The following is a 21,555-nucleotide window of genomic DNA, read 5'->3' as shown; positions in this document are numbered from 1 at the left end:
CAAAAAACTTATCTCCAGTGCTGGGTTGCTGATGCGGGGGTGGGGGTGGGAGCGGAGGAAGAGGAGGAGGAGGAGGAGGCGGCATCCGCGCAGGCGGATTGCGCGGGGGGGAGCCGCAGTGCCAGCCCCCGAGATGCCCTAATTCCTCCGCCGCCGACTCAGATCTGCGCTGCCCTCGGAGGTGGCGAGCAGTTCGGCGGACGCTCCTGGCCCCTCCTCTCCCAGCTCGCTTACACCTCGGCGCCCCCCCGCCTCAGCTCATCCACCGCTCCCCCTCCGCTCGCCCGCCTGACGGAGAAGATGCCTTTTGAATACACGATGAACTGAAAGGGGGCTGAGCGGCAGCGGCGGCGGCGGCAGCGGAGAAGGGAAAGGCTCTGCTCCGCACTGCAGCGGCGCGCGAGGCAGGCGCGGGGAGCCCAGGCAAGCGAGGCTCGGACGAGGCAGCCCCGGCGGGCGCCATGCTGAACAACCTGACGGACTGCGAGGACGGCGACGGGGGCGCCAGCCAAGGTAAGGGGCCGCCGGGAGGGCTGGCTTCTCAAGCCTGGAGGCAGCTCTCGGAGGCCTCGCCTCGGCGGGGTCCCGCTGCGGGGCAGGGCCGGCCGGCCGGCAGGATCGCGCGCCCCTTCTCGAGCGCTGCCTGCGCCGGGTAACGGTGGTTCTCCTGCTCGGCGGAGGAGCCCCGCCAGCTGCGCAGCGCCCGCTCTCGCCGCCGGGCCCGGGAGCCCCAGCCGCGCGCAGGAATGCGCCGCCGCCGCCGCTGTCCAGGGTGCTGGAATGCGGGCGCCGTCCAGCCTGGCCGAGCGCCGCGCTCCTGTGTGCGTGTGTGTTGGGGGGGGGGGGAATGGCAACTCTCTCGGGAGACATTTTGGTGAGGTGGGAAGCAGGCAGCGGGGGGCAGCCGGAGGTCCGTGGGGGTGCAAGTCTTGTCTCTCTGCGAAGGCAGCTTTCCCACCCCCCACCCCCGGCTGCCGCGGCCACATGCAACGCCTGGGCGCCCCGGGACAGCCTCCCCTTGGCTCGGCTGGCTTGGCCCGAGCCCCAGCGAGCGTGCTCCCACCCGGAGCCGGGAGCCAGGAGGAGACCCTGGCAAAGTGTCCCGCCGCCTCCCCGCCCCCCCCGCCCCCCCGTCCCGCCTGCCCGCCCCTGTCCGCGGTGCTGAAGTTTCCCTGCGGGCTGCGCGGGACTCGCTCTTGCGCAAGAGGCGGGACTGTGGGGGAAGGAGGGAGAGGGGAGCAGCGCCCCCACTTCGCAGGCCTGAGCCGAGGGGGGCCCTTGGTTCTGCCTGCCAGGAGCCTGCGCCGCTGTAGACCCCGAGGATGCTGGGGCTGCGTTGTTCGCAGGTGGGGGCTGTTTATTCCCTGCCTGCCGCTTTGGTGACGGCTCCTGTACTGCAGGCTCAATGCAGCGCCAGCACAGACGCACCACTTTGGAAGCAGAGCGTCTGGACCGAGCCCCCCTGCTGCGCACCCCTCTTCCCACGACCCTCTGTGCCCACCCTCTGGCTCTGGCACGGACAGTGGCCTCATACGGATCCCAGGTCACCCCAAGTCTTCAGATGGGGTGTTTGGGGTTGTTGTTTTTTTGTTGCTCGCAAACCAGGAAGCTGATGAGGCTGAGAGTGAGATGAAGACGCAGGCTTCCTGCCCATTGGCAGAGCCTGGGCACAGTGCGGAGTTATGGTCTGCAGGTATCTGCATGGGAGTGTGCCAGGATGGCATAAGCCAAAGCAGATACCAGCTGACTGGCGGGGTGGGGGTGGGGGGGGGAGCCTCCATCCCTCTGTCCCACTTTCCTCCTTGCAATCAGGTTCTGGGCACTGCCTCCCTCTGCCCCCCTCCCACTCTGCTCCGCAACTCGCCCCCCATCCCTCAAGGAGTGGAAGGTGCTGACTGCAGTGTAGGGCTGGCTGCAGCAGGGGTTAGGGGGCAAAGACTGCTGCAGGAGCCTGGCAGCTGCTGCTGCGTGGCATGTCTGTGTGTCAGGGAGGGGGAAGGTTAAAACGCAGACGCCTCCTTGTCTGTCACTGTTCATTTGGGCTGGCCGTGGCTCCAGGCCGTTGCTGGTGTGCAGACCTCCCATTTCAAGGGCAGCTCTGAGAGGCTGGCACAGCCACCTCGAGAGGCCCTGTTTTGGCCACATCTCCAAGCCAGGCTGGCGTTGCCACTCTTGGCCAAGCGGGCGCTTGCTTGGAGGAGGCTGCACAAGGAGCCTGTCCCACGTATGGGCTGGCCTCCAGCCGCTGTGCGCCAATGAAGGGCTCGCTGCAGGACCCTTTCCGTAGTGACACCCGGGGCTGATCCCAGCGCTGTGCTCCAGCGCTTGACCCAGCGCGGTCTAAATGGCAAAGCGTAACGACTTTCCCAGAAGGCGCCTGGCGGCTGTCAGCTGTCGGCAAGTTGGAAGCCCTGTGCATGACAGTTGCCTTGTGCGAGGTGGAGGAGGGGAACCAGAGAAGTTGTGCCCACAGTTGCTGTTTGCAGTGCAGGCCAGTGGGGATCCCTGCAAGATTTGAACTCTGAACCCAGTAGCCAAAGGCCTAGCAAGGATAATGGATACCCAGAGCCAGCTTATGGGGTGTGGGCTTGTGTGTCTGTAGGAGCCTTGCTGAAGCAGTGTGCACTTCATGAACTGTGCCCCCAGCTTTGCAGTGGAGCTTGGGGCGCATCTCTTGGATCCCACAACACAGTTGCTTCCATTCTTCTTGCAAAGGTCTGCCCCTCCCCCTGTAGGGGTCAGGGTATTCAGGGGGTCCCAGACATGCAGGTGGCAAAAGTATCCTCAGCACTTTGAGATGCATCTACAGTTGAAAAGGCAAGAGAAGTAATGGATGAATCTGAATTATGGAGACAGCAGTAATAATCAACCTTACGAGGCTCTTGTCAGGATCACAGCAGAGAGGAAGTGAGAGGACCACGCTGGACGCCCTGAAGTGCAATCACTATGGAGGCTGCTGCTATTGAGGGGCGCCTCCTTCTCCCACTCCTGCAGGGAGGGATCAGTGGGAAGTGGGTCTGGGGCCACTGGGGGAGGGTGTGTTGCGCCAAACGGCTTGCTGAGCTTCAGGTGGAGGTGTGGCTTGGTGAGAGGGCTTCTCTGCAAAGGGGGCCTTGAGGCTTCCCTTCTGCTCTTGGTCAAGAGGCACCCCTTGTAGAGGACAGGGGCCCCAGGGACCCAGGCCTGCTGTAGATAGAGGGAGCAGAGAGCCTCCAAGGAGCCTTTGGTCAGCTGGTGGGGCAAGTGGACAAAGCAGAAAGGCCTCCTTGGGCAGAAGAAGCGGTGGGGGTTTTGGGGAGGGGGTGGTGGTACTGAGGCAGCACTCAGCTAAAACACTCGTGGGCGACAGATGACTGATGCGGAGCTTGCAGTCGGAGCCAGAGCTCCGCTCTTCACATCCCTCCAACATTGTGCATCTCCTCGGGGGGGGGGGTCTGAAAGGATGCAGTGAGCAGATTTTCAGAATGAGCCAATGAATTAAAAGGGCCACCAGAAAGCCACAGCCAGGCAGGCCCCCCTACGCACTTTGCAAAGTAGTTCATCACCCCCTCCCCCATCTTCCTCAGTAGCCGCCTTCTTGTGTTGAGCCTCCTGTTCCTCGGGGGGGGGCATGCAGGTCAGTTGCAGTTAAGACCCCAGTCCATCCAGCAGGAGCCCCCAGCACCAGCCCCCCCCCAGTATCCACCCCATGGTCTCATGGGGAGTTCTGGGCTGAGGGCCAACACTGACAGGGATCTGCCACTTGGGCCCATCACTCACCAGCAGGCAAGGCTCAACTGGGTGCCACGCTTCCCAGGAGGTGGACTGTGCCCCCAATGGGTGGCCAGAAACTGCCTCCCCTCAACTGGCATAAGGGCAGTTTGGTCCGCAATTCCAAGCCCAGCTTGGCTAGCTCTTGGAGGTGGGAAGCAAAGCCTTTCCCCAGGGCCTAAATACTAGGAATAATGTTTCTGATGTTAAGAGCCTTCCAGCTGTGGAACAGATGACACAGGAAGATGGTGGACTCTCCTTCATTGGAGGCTTTTAAGGTGGGTGGTCGTTCACCAGGGATTCTCCAACTGCAATTCCTACATTGCAGGGGGTTGGACTAGATGACCCCCCGGGGTCCCTTCCAATTCTAAGATGGATGCATTGTTCTGAGCAGCAGCAGCATTTTGCAAAGTGCATGAGGGAATGAGAGATGGAGTGAAAGGCAGGATGTCCCACTCCCTGTGCAGGTGGGGAGGAGGGCCTGGCAGGGAGCTGGGGGGGCATGGGGAGGGAGGTCTGCAGCGTGGAATGAGGAGCCTGCTGGGGACTTTGCTGGCTGCTGGCAGGAAGCAACGAGTGTGGCTGGGTCCTCTTGCAGCCCCTCTCCCCAGAAGCCTCCCCTTTGCTTCTCTTCCGAGTCACAGAAGGGAGGCAAGGGCGACCTGAGAAGGTGGTCAGTGTGGGGAAAGTGAAAGTCCTTTGGCTGACTAGGGGAAGAGGGGGAATTTCGGCTGGGGGCTTTTGTGGGCCTTTCCCTCATCTGCTAACACGAAATCTAATGGGTGACACCACCAGGACGCTTCCAGGCTTTGCCCAATGGGACCACTCTGCCCTGGCCACTGGAAGGGTCACGTGCTCCAGCCTCCTTGCTGGGGCTTCGGCCAATAACCCTGCCCCATCTAGACTGGCTGAACCAGGAGTTGGGGAGGGTGACCAGAGCATGCTGTGCATTTCATTGGTATTGAAATCCAACACCGTGAAGGCCCCCCCTGCCCCCGGATGACAGTCCAATGAACAGGGGCAATGTGATGATTAAAAGTGGGGTTCACCTTAACTTTAGATGGTGCTGCTGCTGCTTGATCACCCCGGTTGGGACCTGCTGGGCTTTTGCATGTGCTGGTTTGAAGTTGCTTTGCGTTGCTCTGGGCAAAATAAAGGGACTAACAAATTCAAGAAATTATATTAAACAAGAAGAAAAACAACAACATAAGGACGCCAGAAGAACCTGATGGATCAGGCCAAAGAGGACGCCTCTAGTCCAGCCTCCTGTTCTCACAGGGGCCAACCAGGTGCCGTGGGAACCCACAAGCAGTCCTCCCCTGCATTTCGTCCAGTGTTCCCTGACCGCCCTCTCCTCCTCTGCCATCTTTTCTAATCCTGTTTTATATGTGGAAAGTCTCCCGTTGGCCAAGCTGGGAGCACCTGCAGCTCCCACCCCTCTCGCTTGCCCCTCCAAGGCATTTTGCCACCTGAGGCCAAGGAGACGATGGCCTCCCTGCCAAGGACAGAAGTCAGCCAGGCTGGGAGTGGGCTCTCCCTTCCATTCTGGTGATAGGGCAGCACCGGGGGCTGCAGGCGGGCTGAATGGGTGCCAGGCGGTTCTGCTCCCCAATTACCGCTGCTGCTGCCTCCTCTTATCCGAGGCCACCTGAGGCGGCTGCCTCACTTTGCCTAATGGTGCGGCCGGGCCTGTATGCTTCATTGAACGCACCCCTGCCAAAAAGATTTGGGAGACCATACCATTTCGGGGGGGGGGAGCAGAAGCCTCTTGTTGCTGCCTCCCTGTGCAACTTCCTGTCTCCCTCCTCCCTCCCTGCTTTGGCTTGAGGATTATCTGATCTTCGCACTGGGGCTGTTGTTTCCCTGCCAGCGATCCAGCCGCCAGCCTTGCCAGCCACCGCAGAAAATTAAAAGGCCGGTTCATGTTGAGTGATCCCTGGGGAGGGTGGGAGGGAGGCAGGCAGCGCTGAGCATGAATCAAAGAGACGGCGTGCTTGCTTGCTTGCTTGCTGAGGAGGAGGAGGAGGAGGAGGAGGAGGAGGAGGAGGGCTGGCTGTGCTGTGGCCTCGCCACAGTCACCTGGGTGAAACGCTTTCCCCTCCGGAAACACTCCTACCCCTTGGGGGCCCCTCCACCTGGACCCCTTCCTTCCCCATCACATGCAGCCCTTGCTCTGAGCCACCTCTGCCCCCCCATGGCAGAATGTGGGGTGCAGCCCTGTAAGGGTCCCATGTGCATCTCTCCAGGGTCCCCGGCTCCACAAATCCACAGGCCCCACAACCCCAGCCTTTGGGAGAAAGGTTTGTGTTTTGAGGAGGCTGCAGTGGCTTCTCACTTTCTTCAATGCCTCCCTTGCCCTCTAGACCACTGGACTCACCCCAGGCGGGGAGAGGAAGTGTCTGGCTACGCAGGAGAAGGACCCAAGGGCCCCACTTGGGGAGAAGACTGAGCCTGCTGAAGCCCAAACCTGCATGCCACCCCCTACCCCGTGCCCCATTGCTAGGCTCCTTACTCTGCCCCCCAGCCCAGTCCTCCCAGAAAAGGGGCCTTTCTGCTCCCCTCCAATGGGCTCTCCCCCCCCCACCGCCATCCCTGCAGATCACAAGCAGTGTGCGGTGCTGGGATGTTGGAGAAAGCGTCAGCCCCTCTGCGGCAAAACACTCTCCGGACGGAGCCAGAAGCCATCCATCACTCAGGACCCCACTGCGAACGGCGCTTAACTCCTTATGGCCCGGAAATGCATTGGGGGCTCCCGGAGCCTGACCCAGAGGCCCCATGTCCCTATCTGTGCCCCCTTCATGCCCCAAACTCCCTTTATGGGAAGATCAATGCTCCGTGGGGAGGAGGCCAGACGTGTCTGCTCCTCCATAGCCCTGCTCCACAGCTATGCGGCGTTTATGTGTGGGCAAGGTCTGGGGGAGGCCCAGTGTGCTGGAAGCCCCCACCTGGGGAGAAAGCAGGGCCCCCCAGGCACCCGTGGCCATGGGGGGGTGGGCAAACTGTGTGGCAGGGGGAATGTGAAGGCACCAGGGCATGTGTGGGCACGCACCTGGGGGCAGAGGTGATGAGCAGGATCCATTCAGCTGCCCAAGCAACCCCAGGGAGACCTACTCCATGGAGCCTGGGCTCCCAGCCCCTCCATGTAGCAGGTGATTCAGCCAAGGAACCGGAACAGACCAATCCCCGGAGCAGGAGGAGGAGAGGGCTGTCCATGGCTCCTGGCCACAGTGGCTGTGCTCTGCTGCCTGCACACTTGGAAGCAGCGAGGCTTCTGAGTGCCACTGGCTGGAAACCGCAGAAGGGGAGAGCTGCTCTTGTGCTTGGGTCATCTGCTTGGCTACCGTGAGACCAGGCTGCCGCACTGGAGGGGCCCCTTGGGCTCCGTCCCAAAGGCTGCTCTGATGTTCCTCTGCTCCTAGCACAGCTTGCGCCTTTCTGGGCTCTGAACCCATTTCAGGCAGAGTTGCAGTGCTGCCTGTCTCTCCCAGAGCAGAGAGATGACAAGTGTGGGGGAGGGCCTTCAGAAAGACAGTTTGGGAACAGGGTGTGTGTGTGTGTGTGTGTGTGTGTGTGTGTGTGTGTGACGCTCAGGAACAGGGGGAAGGAATCTGCTCCCTGGTACCCAATTTAGCAGCTCGCACGCAGCCTTGAGAATCCCATCCTCTGTTTCGAAAGGGCACCAAGTTTCTCGATTGCCAAAGTGGGGAAGGTGTTATTGTCTCCTTGAACACACCGACCCCCAATTGAAGGAGCTGCATAACCCACACTCCACAGGATGGTGAAATAAGAGTCACCAGGAACGCAGAGCCAAAGGGAGCCAGAATCTGTGCCCAACAGGGACAAGGAAAGTGCTTTTTAGAGTGCAAGGCACTGTGACAGCCAGCAATCCTCTTAAGATGTCTGCACATTTCCCTGTTATGCGTAAGATTTTTTAGAATGATCTCAGCTCCTGAAGCTTGCGTGCCTAGACCCTTCCTGGCTGCCAATGCGAGGCCTTGGGCACACTTTCCAGGCGGCCGTGGGGGCAGCCTGAGTGGTGCCTCAGCCCTTCCAGGGGCATCTCCCTCACTAGCCGGCCTGGAGAAGGAGGAGCTGGATGCTTCGGAGTAGCAGAGTGGGGCAGGGGGGTCCCTGGGCAGAGACAGAGCCTGGTTTCCTTTTCCCGCGGAGGGAGAGCAGGCAGCCTTCAGCAGCAGTGGCAAGAGGAGGGGAGACCAAGTCCCAGAGGCCATAGCTGAGCCGGATCCCATTGAGCTGTGGGTTTCCTTTAGGATTATGGGACTGATGTCGCCGCACGCCACTTTTAAACAGCCAGTTTCCCTCCCTCTGAAGAGGGACTGGTCATTAGGCCACTCTGGGAATTGCAGCTCTGTGAGGCGGCCAGAGGGAGATAGGGGCCACCTCACAGCTCTCTGCACCCTTGACAAACTTCAACTCCCAGGATCCTTTGAGGGAAGCCGTGGCCTTTTTATGATGCTGCTGCTCTGAGCGCCTAGTGCAGGTGGGGCCTCAGGCACCCTGCACCCCCCAATCTTCTGCCTCCGCCAGGCGGTGGCATCGACCCCTTTCCCCTCATGCTTGACTGGTGTCCTCCAGAGCAGGCTTCCTCCTCCCCACTGAGGACAGGATGGGAAGCAGTGGTTTGAACCCCCGGAAGGTGTTCGGAAGAGCAGGCCAGCTGACGGCCGGAACAAGCTGCCTGCAGCAATTTGTGCATTCTCCCTGCGTGGAAGTTTTCAAGGAAAGGACCGGAAGGGATCCTAGGAGCACCTTGCCTAGAAGGAATCCTACTCTAGGGCAAGCAGTTTGGGGGTTTTATTTTTCACATTTCACAGAATCCCAAATCATAGAACCATAGAGGGTGGATGGGGTCCCAAGGGTCATCTAGTCCAGCCCCCTGCTGGGCGCCAGGTTGGGGCAGACTGGAGTAGATGTTCCCCGTGGGGGTCTCTTGTGTGAGCGTCTTCAGCCGTGAGTCAGCCAAACGCATGCACCTTTGGATTACTCTTGTAGAACTGGGGTGGGCTTCACATCACCGTGGGGGACAACATCCCACTGGGGGTGAGGGCAGGGGGGGGGGCGACATCCACTAAGGATGCAATGGGGCTTTCCCACCTCTGCCTTGGGCTTCCCTATATTGGGTCTGGGGAGCCAGAACAACATGAGGCTTAGCACTACGTTGAAGTCTTCCCAATAGGGCTACTGAACAATGGGTCATTTGCTTCCATTCAGGTGAACTCACCTGTGTTTCCAGGGCTTGGTGTGGGGGGGGGCACAAGGGCTGCTGGTTTTATGGCTCTGGAGCCAGGAAGGGTCCTGCAGGTGTCTGAGCCCCACTGGATGGGCTGCCCCCCCCTTGTTTGACTAAGAATGTAAGAACATCAGAAGAAGCTTTTGAATCAGTCAATGGTCCATCCAGCCCAGCATTCTGTTCTCAGGGAGGCAAACCAGATGCCCCTTATGGGAAACCCACTAGCAGGACCCGAGGGCATGACAGCAACTCTCCCCTCCTGTGGTTTCCAGCTGCTGGCATTCAGAAACATTGCAGGGCCAACAAGGCGCCACAGAGAGCCCTCTGGTCCTCCGTGAATTTGTCCAGTACTCTTCTAAAGACATCCAAGGTGGTGGCTACCATTGTCTCCTGTGGGAGGGAGTTCCACAGATTAACCATGAGCTAGAGGCAGAGCTGGTTTGGGGGAACATTGGCATGGCATGCTGGTCGGATGTGCTCTTAGAATCAGAGAACTGTAGAAGTGGGAGGGGGACACCAAGGGTCATCTAGTCCAACCCCCTGCAGTGCATGATTTGTTGAGGCACTTCCTTTGATCTTGCCGTGACCACATGGGCACCTTCCCCTCCTTCTCCCCATCCCAAACCCACCCTGTCCCCAAATAGGCAGGGGCAAATGCAGCTTCCATGGTTGGGCTTTGAGTTCCAGAGCTGAGTTGCCAGAAAGTGGTGAGACTCCAAGCTTTTAATTGAACGAAGCTATTCTGTTTCTCTGAGTTGGGCTATAGCACCACACCAATAAATAACCCAGCAGACAGCTCCTCATCCAGGGAATATCCAATGCCACCAAAATGATCTCAAAAAGGCACTCAAGTCACTAGTCTGTCCAGATTAGTGCCCTTTAAAGAAATGGAACAGATTACAGTGAAACTAGCAAAACGGGAGATGTTGGTGGTGTTGGAGTAAGAAGGAGGAGCTCCGGAGAGCTCCTCTGACCCTAGAACTGCTGCAGCCTGTGATTTCGGGGGTGTGAGGCCTCCTCTGCTGCTGCTTTTGGGGTGATTTGTTGTTTAGTCGTGTCCGCCTCTTTGTGACCCCCTGGACCAGAGCACACCAGGCACTCCTGTCTTCCACTGCCTCCCACAGTTTGGCCAAACTCATGCTGGTAGCTTCGAGAACACTGTTTGGGGTGATAGGCTATTGCTATAAACATTTCCTCACAGAAGAGTGCAGTGGCCAATCTAGTCATAGAATCCTAGAATTGGAGAGTTGGCAGGGTCCCTGGGGGACATCTAGACCAACCCCCAGCAATGCAGGAATCTCAGCTCAAGCATCCAGGATGGATGGCCACCCAACATCTGCTTAAAGTCCTCCAGGGAAGGAGAGCCCATGACCTTCCACGGGAGGAGTCCCTTCCACTGCCAAACGACTCTTGCTGTTGGAAAGTCCTTGCTAGTGTTCCGTCACCATCTCCTTTTTCACAACTTCAGTCTGTTTCTTTGGGTCCTGCCCTCCAGAGCGGCACAAAACAGGCTTCCTCCGTCTTCCACGTGGCTTCCCTTTAGATAGGTGAAGATGGCTCTCCTGTCTCTTATTCCAACCAGGCGCCCCAGTGGAAAGCCGCAAGCAGAGCCCAGGCACAGGCAACTGGTGTTCAGAAGCATCGCTGACAGTGGAGGCAGAGCAGAGCCATTGACAGACTTCTGTGATAGATTTATTGTGATAGATTTATCTTTAGGCGCCGGGGGGGAAACGTTCCTCTTCAACCAGACCTTTAGCTGATTGACATCCCAGGCCCTTTAAAATGTGTTGGGGGGGGTCATGGGTTTGTTTTCGTTCCTATTTTTATTACGTATTTGTGTTTTTATTGTAATTTTATGTTGTGGCCTGCCCTGAGATCTACGGGTATAGGGTGGCATGCTTATTTATTTCTTTTTTTTATGATTCTATTAATGTTGCTCCTGAAATAACGAATGCAAAATGCTTTAAACACCACGAAGCCCATTGCAAACCCCAGACCTCACAGTTCCTATCCAGAGTTTCGTTTGTGCCTGGAGTCACCTGTTTTCAGTGCCAAGCAACTCTGAGCGTGTACAGAGAGCAAATTGAAATCCTCCCCGCTTTTAGGATCGTGGTCCAGCCTTCCCAGCAGAGACAGTCCGGCTTTAGCTTTTGGGCTGCCTTGACACGAGGGGGGGGGGCTTGTCTGCCTGTCTGTCCCTGAGTGTCCTTCCTCCCGCTGGCTTAAGGGAGGTCAGCGACCGCCTGCCCTTTGCTCCCCAGGACTGTAGTGACCGCAGACCAACTGTGAGCAGCTGAGGCAGAGCAGTGATGCACAGCCAACACGGCCGCCGCACCGATTGCAGTGCTGTGATTCAGATTGAGCCAAGAGATTTGCCTGGTTTGGGGGGGGGGCGGGAAGGAGCTGCTCCTCCTCCCTCTGGCCTTTGGGCACCCGGACGTGGGAGGAGGGAGGGTGAGGGGGTCCCCAGCCCCCTCTTCCTGCCCCTCGCCCCTAGGAGGGAGGCAGCAGTGCGTCCCAGGGGCCTGGCCAGCTTTATTGTTACATAAGAGCCTTGGGAGCCCAGGCTCCTCTTCTGGGTTGCCATGGAAACCGACCTAGTGATGGGGATGGCTGTGGCCTGCGTGGCCGCGTGGAGACGCGAGGGACGGGCTGGGTGGGGGTCTGCAAAAGCCTCCCCACCACCACACAGCCAGCCTCCCCAAGCATTCTTCCTCGCTGGGGAAGGGGCTCTTATCTGACCCCCCCACCCTGAGTCAGGCACCCCCATTCCTTTCAGCAGGAAAAAGGCAGCAAGTTCACGGGGGGGGGGTCATCCAGAGAAGGGAAGGGACCCCCCCGCCCACCCGCCCCACAGCACAGCTGCCTGCAGAAGAAGGCAAATCCATTTACGAGGCTGAGTGCTTTAATCAGTTTATCAGTATGATTGGCCAACTAATGCTCTAATTGCAGATTAAATGTGCCCCTGATTAATCAGTGGGGGTGAATAAGCCAAACGCTCAGGGATTTAGGTGTCTTAAAGGGGCCCTCCCCACCACGCAGGCTGAGGAGATGTCAGGGCAGGGCCAGCCCCCCCTCCCCACCCCGTGCCACGAAATATGGAGCAGGCGCTTTTAGGGTCACGCTCCTCCCTGGCCTGCATCTCAATCCAGCAGACCTTTCGAAAATGTAAGTTAAGAGGAGCTTCCTTCAGAAGCCTCAAATGGCAGCTTCGCTGGGGGTTTGCAATATGTGCATTTTGGGGGATTTAAACCAATTCATGTGCACCAAAACAGTTGATTTGGTTTTGTTTTTTTTTAAAAAAAAAAATGTAGTTAGCCTGAGCAGAAAAGGGAGACCAAGATGATGAAGGGGCTGGAAACGAAGCCTTGTGAGGAATGGTTGAAGGAGGTGGGGAAGTGTCGCCTGGAGAAGAGGAGGCTGAGAGGAGATAGGAGAGCCTTCTTCCAATATCTGGAGGGCTGCCCCATGGAGGAGGGAGCAGGTTGCATTCCTGTGCTGCTGGGGGTTGGACTAGAGGACCTTGGGGGTCCCAACTCCACAATTCTGTGATTCTGTTCTGTGATTCTAAGGAGCACTTAAGCCAGCTGTGCACTTTGTTTCCAGAAGAGGAGCTGGCAAGTTAACAGGACCAGAGATTGCATACCCTCCAACATTTCTCCGCTGAAAAGAGGGAGCTCGGAAGGAAAAGCCTGTTGTCTTTGTCCATGGAGTTTTCTGGGCAGGGATACTGGAGTGGCTTGCGGGTTCCTGCTCCAGATGGATCACATTTGGTCAAAACTCTCCACTATGACCTGTCCGTCTTGGGTGGCCCTGCATGGCACAGCTGGTAGCTTTTCTGAGTTATTCAAGCCCCTTTGCCACGAGAAGGCAGTGATCCATGAAATACTCACTGGAAGGACAGATCGTGAAGCTGAGGCTCCAAGACTTTGGCCACCTCCTGAGAAGAGAAGACTCCCTGGAAAAGACCCTGATGTTGGGAAAGATGGAGGGCACAAGGAGAAGGGGACGACAGAGGACGAGATGGTTGGATAGTGTTCTCGAAGCTACCAGCATGAGTTTGACCAAACTGGGAGGCAGTGGAAGACAGGAGTGCCTGGCGTTCTCTGGTCCAGGGGGCCACGAAGAGTTGGACACGACTCAACAACAAGGAAAAGCAGGACATTCTGGGATCAAATCAGAAACTGGGACTGGAACATAGGGACACTGGGAGGGTCTGGAGATTGTGCCTGCTTCAGTTGACCAAACTGAACGTTATAAAGCTTGTCAATGTCCTTCTTTAAATGGCCTGCCCAGAACTGGACACAGGACTGCAGCTGGGGTCTGACCAGGGCAGAACAGAGCTGTCCTTGTGCACCTATTTGTGCCATCTCAGCTCTGAGGCTGCCTTTGGAGGCTGGTGCCCAAAAGTTCTCCCTTCCACCTTCCAGGCCTGCCCTTTCTCTGCATGATGCAGGCTGCCTTCCTCCTGGCAGTGCCCTGGCTGCTGCTCCTCTCTGCCCAGGCTCTCTGTTGGTTGAGGGATGGCTCTGGCATCCCTGGGGCACTGGCAGCCTCATTCCTCAGTACTGCTGCCATGCGCGTCCATCTCAGACCCTTCCTTCTCTCTCCTGGGCCTGGCTGGTTCCAGCTGCTTGCAAAGTTCAGCCGCCACTGGGCTTTCGTCTGCCTCACGGCTCCTGGGAGACGTTGTCTCACACAGGCCCTGCTCCGTGGGCTCCTCCGAGTGAGCAAGCAGCGCATTTGGCTCTCCCGGGTGCTGCGAAGCCCAGCTGCCCTGACTGCAAGCTCAGCGTGGGCTCCCTTCTGCTCCCTGGGGACACAGAGGCAGGAGGGACGGCTTGGTCCCTGGGGGGGTTTAAGGGGAATTAGAGGAAGCTTCTCTGCCCTGGGAGGGTCAGCAGCACCAGAAGATAATGATCTCAGAAGCTGATAAAAATCATGGATGGCATAGAGAAAGTGGACAGAGAAATGTTGTGGACGTCCGAAGAAGCTGAGAGCTGGAAGATTCAAGGCGGATAAAGCCCTGCCCTTTTTCACACAGCACGGAGTTAAACTGTGGAACTCCCTCCCACATGAGGCAGGGACGGCCACCAACTTGGATGGCTTTGAAAGAGGATGGCTATTGGATTCTAATGGATTACTGAACATTGTTTTATTTGATAGTTGTTTGTTTTAAAGCTATTCTGACTTTCTTTATTGAATCAGATTGTTACTATTAATGTTTGATTTATTATTATTATTATTATTTTTATGTGTGTTGGATGGTGCCCAGAATGGCTAGGGCAACCCAGCCAGATCGGTGGAGTATTATTATTACTAATTATTATTATTATTATTATTATTATTATTATTATTATTATTAATAATAATTCTTATTACTCATGGAGGAGGAGAGGGCTATGGATGGCTACGATGGCTCTGCTCTGCCTCCATAGTCAGAGGCAGCAATAATAATAATAATAATAATAATAATAATAATAATAATAATAATGATGTTTATTTATACCCCACCCTCCCCGGCCAAAGCCAGGCTCAGGGTGGCTAACATCAGTAAAATTACAGTGAAAAACATAATAGGTGGAGAAAAAACCCCAATTTAAAATACAGGTTAAAATGCAATTTTAAAAAGCAGCCTCATTTTAAAAGTAGCCCATAAATCAAAATCAAGACCATAAGGGGAGGGAAACACAAGGGGCAGACTGAATCAAAACCAAAGGCCAGGAGGAACAGCTCTGTCTTGCAGGCCCTGCAGAAAGATGTCAAGTCCCGCAGGGCCCTGGTCTCTTGGGACAGAGCATTCCACCAAGTCGGGGGCCAGTGCTGAAAAGGCCCTGGCCCTAGTTGAGACCAGTCTAACCACCTTGCGACCTGGGACCCCCAAAGTGTTGTCATTTGTGGACCTTAAGGTCCTCTGCGGGGCAGACCAGGAGAGGGGGTCCCGTAGGGATGCTTCCGGATCCCAGTTGCTGGGAACCCCAGGAGGGAGAGGGGCTCTTGGGCTCAGAGCTCTCCCACAATGGGCATCTGGTTGGCCCCTGTGAGGACAAGATGCTGTTCTTGATGGGCTCTTGGTTCCCCAACCCTCTCGCCCACCAGCTCCCTGCCCTCAGTCCCCCTCCCCACATCCTTTGGGAGACAGTCAGGGCCTGGTCCTCTGCTCCCTTGGGAGTCCCCTGCCATTGGCCACAGGCTGACCCCCCCCCCCCACTGCTGCCCCACTGCAAGTGATTGTCTAAGCTCCAGCTCTTCTGGTTGTGCAGTGAAGACAAGCCTGGTGATGGCAGAGGCCCTGGAGTGACGGCGTCCCCCTGGACTGCCCCCCAGGGGAGTCTCCCTCCCCCCGCCACTGGCTGCTTGGGGTTGTGGGGTCCCAGGAGCCTCCCTCCTTCATCTGCCACAAGCGACCAGGGGAGGGGGGAGGTTGGAACTGGTTGCCCTTGGCTCCGCAATCTGCTTTTCAGATGTTTGCCCATTAACATCTGGCTGGCTGGTTCCTCAACTCACTCTCTCTCTCTCTCTCTCTCTCTCTCTCTGGCTGGGTTTCTCTGCGCAGCTCTGGTTATATATTGTGCTCTTCCGATCCCCCTGGGGGGCCCAGGGTGCTTGCATGTTTCAGGCGGACGTGGGGGGGGGGGAGAGCGAACATGACAGGGCTCAGAGCTCTGCGCAAAGCATCGTGCGGACAAGGATCCTGCTGGCTGGCTTGTTATCTACACTTGGGCCTCACCCCTCACCCCCCCCCCGGGGCTCTGGATGTTGCATTTTTAGACTGGTGCGGGTGGGTTTGCGTGTGCTCATGCATGGCGAGCAGAGGAGGACTTCCGCATCAAAGTTTCATAAGCGAGGTGCATTTTCCACTCTGCGAGAGATGCTTGTCGTGTTCCCCGGGACTTGGGCAGGGGCAAAAGGCTCCCAAAGCAAAAGGCATTTGGCAAGCAGAGGGCTAGGAGCACAATTAATTCAGAGGCAAAGTCGTCATGCGATGAAACTTGCTGGCAGCACAAGCCTATGCATATTCACTCAGAAGTAAAACACAGGGGAAAAAGCACTTTTAATGCACGCATAGTTAATCGCTGGAACTCGCTGCCCCAGGAGGCAGCGATGGCTGCCAGCCTGGATGGCTTTAAAAGAAGATTGGACAAATTCATGGAGGAGGAGAGGGCTAGCAATGGCTTCTAACCTGGTATGCCCCGCGGAGGACCTCAAGGTCCATAAATAGCAACACCCTAGAGGTCCCGGGCCCTAAGGAAGTCAGATTAGCCTCAACCAGAGCCAGGGCCTTTTCAGCACTGGCCCCGACCTGGTGGAACGCTCTGCCTCATGAGACCAGGGCCCTGCAGGATCTGATTTCTTTCTGCAGGGCCTGTAAGACAGAGTTGTTCCGCCTGGCCTTTGGCTTGGAATCAACTTGATCCCCTTCCCCTCCCCCTCTTTCCTTTCTCCTTCTGTGATGGAACTCCTACTTGGGGACTTCCCTGGCTTTTTTCTGGCCCACGTAGGAATAGTCTGGATAGTTGGCCTTGGTGAAGACTTGACGTTTTCATCCCCAAAAACGTTTTTGATTTGAGTTCCTACTGAAATGAGGCTGCATGTTGTATTTTAATCTTGTTTTTAACTTGTATTTTAATCAGTTGTTTTTATATCTGGTGTTAGCCACCCTGAGCCCGGTCTTGGCTGGGGAGGGCGGGGTATAATAAAATGTATTGTTGCTGCTGCTGTTGTTGTTATTATTATTATTATTAACAAGTTGGCTCTGCTCTGCCTCCATAGTCAGAGGCAGCGATGCTTCTGGATCCCAGTTGCTCTCATGCCTGGATCCTGCTGGTGGGTTTACTGCAGGCATCTTGGTGAGCACGTGTGAGAAGAGGAGATGCTGAACTGGGTGGGCCATTGGCCTGATCCAGCAGGCTCTGGTTCTGATGGGTCAGTGCCCCTGAGTGCAGAGTGTGACCCTCCTAGCTCAGTGTTTAAAGGAGCCCAACCTTGGCTAAGGATGGCCTTGCTTTCGCTGCCTTCTTGACTAGTCATCTAATTATATTTGTGCGCATTGACCAGCTGCAAAACCTTGAAAAATAAAGCATTTTGAAGAAATGGGACATGTTCTTTTCAGTGTGAGATGACTTATGATTTAATAAATAGAACCTACCCTTTGTTGATATAGGGATGCGGGTGGCACTGTGGGTTAAACCACAGAGCCTAGGACTTGCCAATCAGAAGGTCGGCGGTTCGAATCCCGGTGACGGGGTGAGCTCCTGTTGCTCGGTCCCTGCTCCTGCCAACCTAGCAGTTCGAAAGCACGTCAAACTGCAAGTAGATCAATAGGTACCGCTCTGGCAGGAAGGTAAACGGTGTTTCCGTGCGCTGCTCTGGTTCGCTAGAAGCGGCTTAGTCATGCTGGCCACATGACCCAGAAGCTGTATGCCGGCTCCCTCGGCCAAGGAAGCGAGATGAGCGCCGCAACCCCAGAATCGGCCACGACTGGACCTAACAGTCAGGGGTCCCTTTACCTTTACCCCTTGTTGATGGGAAGAAAGGTAATTCTAATAGTTTCTTTTCCTTCACATCTTGGAATGCGAAATATTTGGCGACTGCCGGTCAGAGAAGTGAACCAAGTCCATCCATGTACATCAAGGCCGGATTAGGACATGCTCTGTCAAGTTTCAGAGCACCCCTGCCCTGTGTTACCATAAGACAGGTGTGTGTTATTCTAAGACATGCATTATTCCTTCTTGCCTTGCAGGGGCTTAGACTAGATGACACTTTTGGTCCCTTCAGACTCTGCAATTCTATAATTCTGTAACACTAAGGACAAGGGAAACATAAATAATACAGTATCCTGTTTGGATATGCACATGTACAAAAATATGACAACCGAAAGCATCTATCTTGCAATACTTCTATTAACTTTTTCACCCATTATGTAAAATCTGGTTTAAAGAATTGTACTAACCTGAGACCCTAAACTGTAGCTGAGTGAGGCGGTACATAAATCTGGCTCTCGTGTCCATGAACAGAGGCTGATTCCTCTGAGCCAACCCCAGTTTCCTCTGCTTCTTACTAGTCAGAGGAAAGTCGTATTCCTCTTCTAATGTTGGCCTCTGGCTATATCCGGGCAGAGTATTCAGTGTTTTAATGTTATATATCTTTGGTCCAAGGGGACCGTGGATGCTGACTCCATTTCCATCTCTCTTCCAATACCCTTAACTGCCGTCCCCCCTCATTCCAGAGCTCTCCCACATAATGGGACTGCAGAAATGACTCTGAGGGGGAATCACTTGGGCCTCTGCTGAACTGACGCTGCAGGTGGTTCAGGCTTGTGGGAGATCCCGAGGGGACCATCCAGTTACAGGGGGTGGGATCGGTTTCAGTTGTTGCAGCTTGAGCAGGAGGTGGCTGGTGAAATCTAGAATCACAGTCCAACCCCCTACAATGCAGGAATCACAACAAAAGAGAGCTGGCCAGAGGCAGACCTCGAGGGGGGTGGAACTCGGCCCCCACCAGGCCCTGGGGTCTCCTGCAAGGAATTCCTGGCATGAGGGATCAATCTTCAGGTCCTCTTTACAGACATCCCCCCCCCCATTTTTTTATTCATTTTATAACACAACTAAACAACACAAACAGAAAAACAAGCAATACAAACAAATTCTTGTCTTATCCTTATTTTCTCTAAACATTGTTAGGGGGGCTTCCCCAAGTCCCCCCCCCACCTGATTTTCATTTTACCTCATCTTTAGCAGTTTACATATATAATAATTTTTAACCTTTTTTTATCACACTTACTTTTACCATAAAAATCTTCACATTTTATCACTTACAAATAATACTATTTTAAAATACACTATCTTCTACTTCTAACCCTACAGCCTATATCCACTTCCAAACCTATTCTAGAATTTAAATATTTAAATATTAACATATTTTTTCAAATATTCCTTAAACTTCTTCCAGTCTTCTTCCACTGTTTCTTCTCTCTGGTCTTGGAGTCTCCCGGTCACTTCGGCAAGTTCCATATAGTCCATCATCTTCATCTGCCATTCTTCGATAGTTGGTAAATCTTGTTTCTTCCAATTCTTCGCTAGCAATATTCTCGCAGCTGTTGTGGCATACAGAAAAAAAGTAACATTCTTTTTGGGGATTTCACCCCCCACTATACCAAGTAAAAAGGCTTCTGGTTTTTTAATAAATGTGTTTTTCTACATTTTTTCAGTTCATTATAAATCCTTTCCCAGAAGTCTTTTACTTTGGGGCACGTCCACCACATGTGGTAAAAGGTTCCTTCTTTTTCTTTACATTTCCAGCATTTATTATCATGAGTCTGATACATTTTTGCTAACTTCACTGGTGTTAAGTACCATCTGTACTTTACAGACATCTTTTTAACACAGAGTTGGTCTGCCAATGGGCCTGATCCCTGAAACCAGCTCCCCAGAGGGCACTTCCTTGGGGATCCTGCCCTCTTCCGCTCTGTGGACAATGACCAAGCCAGTGTAGACAGGAGTGTGAACAGGATGGGAAGATGGGCTTGCGAGAGCTCCTCTGGGTTGGAGATTCTGCCTGCCTGCCCTCGTCTGTGCCAGCTCACCGTCCGAGCAAGGAGTGAGCGGGCACTGGCCAGGCGGCCCTTCAGCGAGGGGGTTGGGGGTGCGGCAGTGGGGCAGGTTGGGCTCCGGGGCCCAGAGACCCCCAGAGGCAGGTAGGGCAGGATGGGGATCCCTGTTTGGGGGTTCCTGGTTTGGGCCACCTCAAAAACGTGCACCCATGGGCCTTTGCCCCCCATTCTATAACAACAAACAACAACAACAACAACAACAACAACAACAACAACAACAACATTATTATTTATACCCCACCTATCTGGCTGGGTTTCCCCAGCCACTCTGGGCAGCTTACAGCACATAAAAAATTGTAAAACATTAGACATTAAAATTTTTCCCTAAACGGGGCTGTCTTCTAGAAATCAGATAGCCCTTTCTTCCTCCATGAATTTGTCTAATCCTCGCTGCCTCCCGTGGGAGGGAGACCCATAGTAAGTGTGCGCAGGATCACAGCTTGTGTCTGGATATTCTTGAATCTAAATTTAACACGCACCGTGGTAGTGCTTAGCAACTATATCCATTCTTCTTTTCTTTTTTTATCTCAAATGCCCCAAATTCCAATTAGTTGGATTTTGAGAAATTGCGGTTGAAGGAGTGGTTCTTTTAAGTAGAACTGAGCAGCCAACGTTTCTTTTCTTAATGATTTGCCTCTGCTGTGTCCGGATCGCTTGAATGGGAGGCTCAATTTCAGCCCCTCCCTCCAGAAACCCTGAAATGAAATGAAATGAGGTCATGTTTTCCCTGAGCATGAAAGGCCAAAGGAGATTACAAGGAATAAGATGATGCTGGAAATGAATGTTAATGAAGTGTTAAAAAAAGAAGAAAAGTGTGCCGCAATGGACAGCAGCTTATCTAGGAAACAGATCTTTGTTCAGGGGGAAAAGATCAGTGAATCCACCAGATCACTGAGTGGTGGGGGGAAAGGCTAATACAGGGGTCAGCAAACCTTTTCAGCAGGGGGCTGGACTATATTTTGAAAAAAATAAATGATCAAATTCCTATGCCCCACAAATAACCCAGAGATGTATTTTAAATAAAAAGACACATACTACTGATGTAAAAACACGCTGATTCCCAGACCGTCCGCGGGCCGGATTGAGAAAGCGATTGGGCCGGATCCAGCCCCTGAGCCTTAGTTTGCCTACCCACGGGCTAATAGGACGAGCATTTTCAGAAAGGGACTGCAAACACCCTTTGTCAACCTGGCATGAGGATCTCTGGTCAGAAGCCTCTGGGCAGCCCTGCTTGCCTCATGGTCACCAAGAATTGAACCCTGAGCTGGGAAAGGAAAGGCAGCAGGATCAGGACCTGGAGGAGGAGGAGGAAAGGACAGCCAGGGACCGGCTGGGGGCAGGGGTGGGGGAGAGACCCCCATGGCCAGGAGGGCTCAGGGGCACAAGGTGAGGCATGGCGTCTACGCTCTGGTCAGATTACGCAGGACTGCCTCTGAAGACGGTTCGGAAACTTCAGCTGGTGCAGAATTCAGTGTCCAGGTTGCTCACTGGGGAAAGAGGGTTCGAGCATTTTGCATGGATCCTGGCCCAATGGCACTGGCTGCCCATTTGTTTCTGGGCCCAGTTCATAGAATCATAGAATTGCAGAGCTGGAAGGGACCCCGCGGGACATCTAGTCCAGCCCTCTGCAATGCAGGAATCTCAACTCAAGCCTCCACAACGGCTCTGGCTATTAGAAAGTTCTTCCTGATGTTCAGCTGGAATCTCCTTTCTTGCAACTTCAAGCCACTGGTTTGAGTCCTACCTTCCAGAGGAGAAGGAAACAAGCTTCCTCCATCCATGTGACAGCCCTTAAGATATTTGAAGAAGGCTGATCATATCTCCTCTCAGTCTCCTCTTTTCCAGGCTAAACATCTCCAGCTCCTTCAAGCGCTCCTCATCAGGCTTAGTTTCCACACCCTCCTCTGCACACCTTCCAGCTTGTCAACACCCTTCTTAAACT

General features: G+C 54.7%; 1 protein-coding gene across 3 annotated transcripts in view; it reads left to right on the top strand.

Annotated features, from left to right (window-relative positions):
- The window catches only part of SLC12A5 (solute carrier family 12 member 5), a 103,591-nt gene that overhangs the window by 32,516 nt on the left and 49,520 nt on the right, over positions 1-21,555 (top strand). Inside the window, exon 1 of one of the 3 annotated variants that reach the window (XM_081867553.1) lies at positions 81-513. The exons of the other annotated variants lie outside the window; for them this stretch is intronic. Within the exon in view, the coding sequence (XP_081723679.1) occupies positions 462-513 (52 nt within the window). The 5' untranslated portion in view covers positions 81-461. Of the gene's footprint in view, positions 1-80; positions 514-21,555 lie in introns of those variants that run through there. 3 annotated transcript variants of the gene reach the window in all.

Source organism: Podarcis erhardii, assembly GCF_964252035.2.
Source record: "Podarcis erhardii genome assembly, chromosome: 6".
Classification (NCBI taxonomy): Eukaryota; Metazoa; Chordata; class Lepidosauria; order Squamata; family Lacertidae; genus Podarcis; species Podarcis erhardii.
Note: the sequence above shows the minus strand (reverse complement) of the source record. Positions and strands in the feature narration are given on the sequence as shown.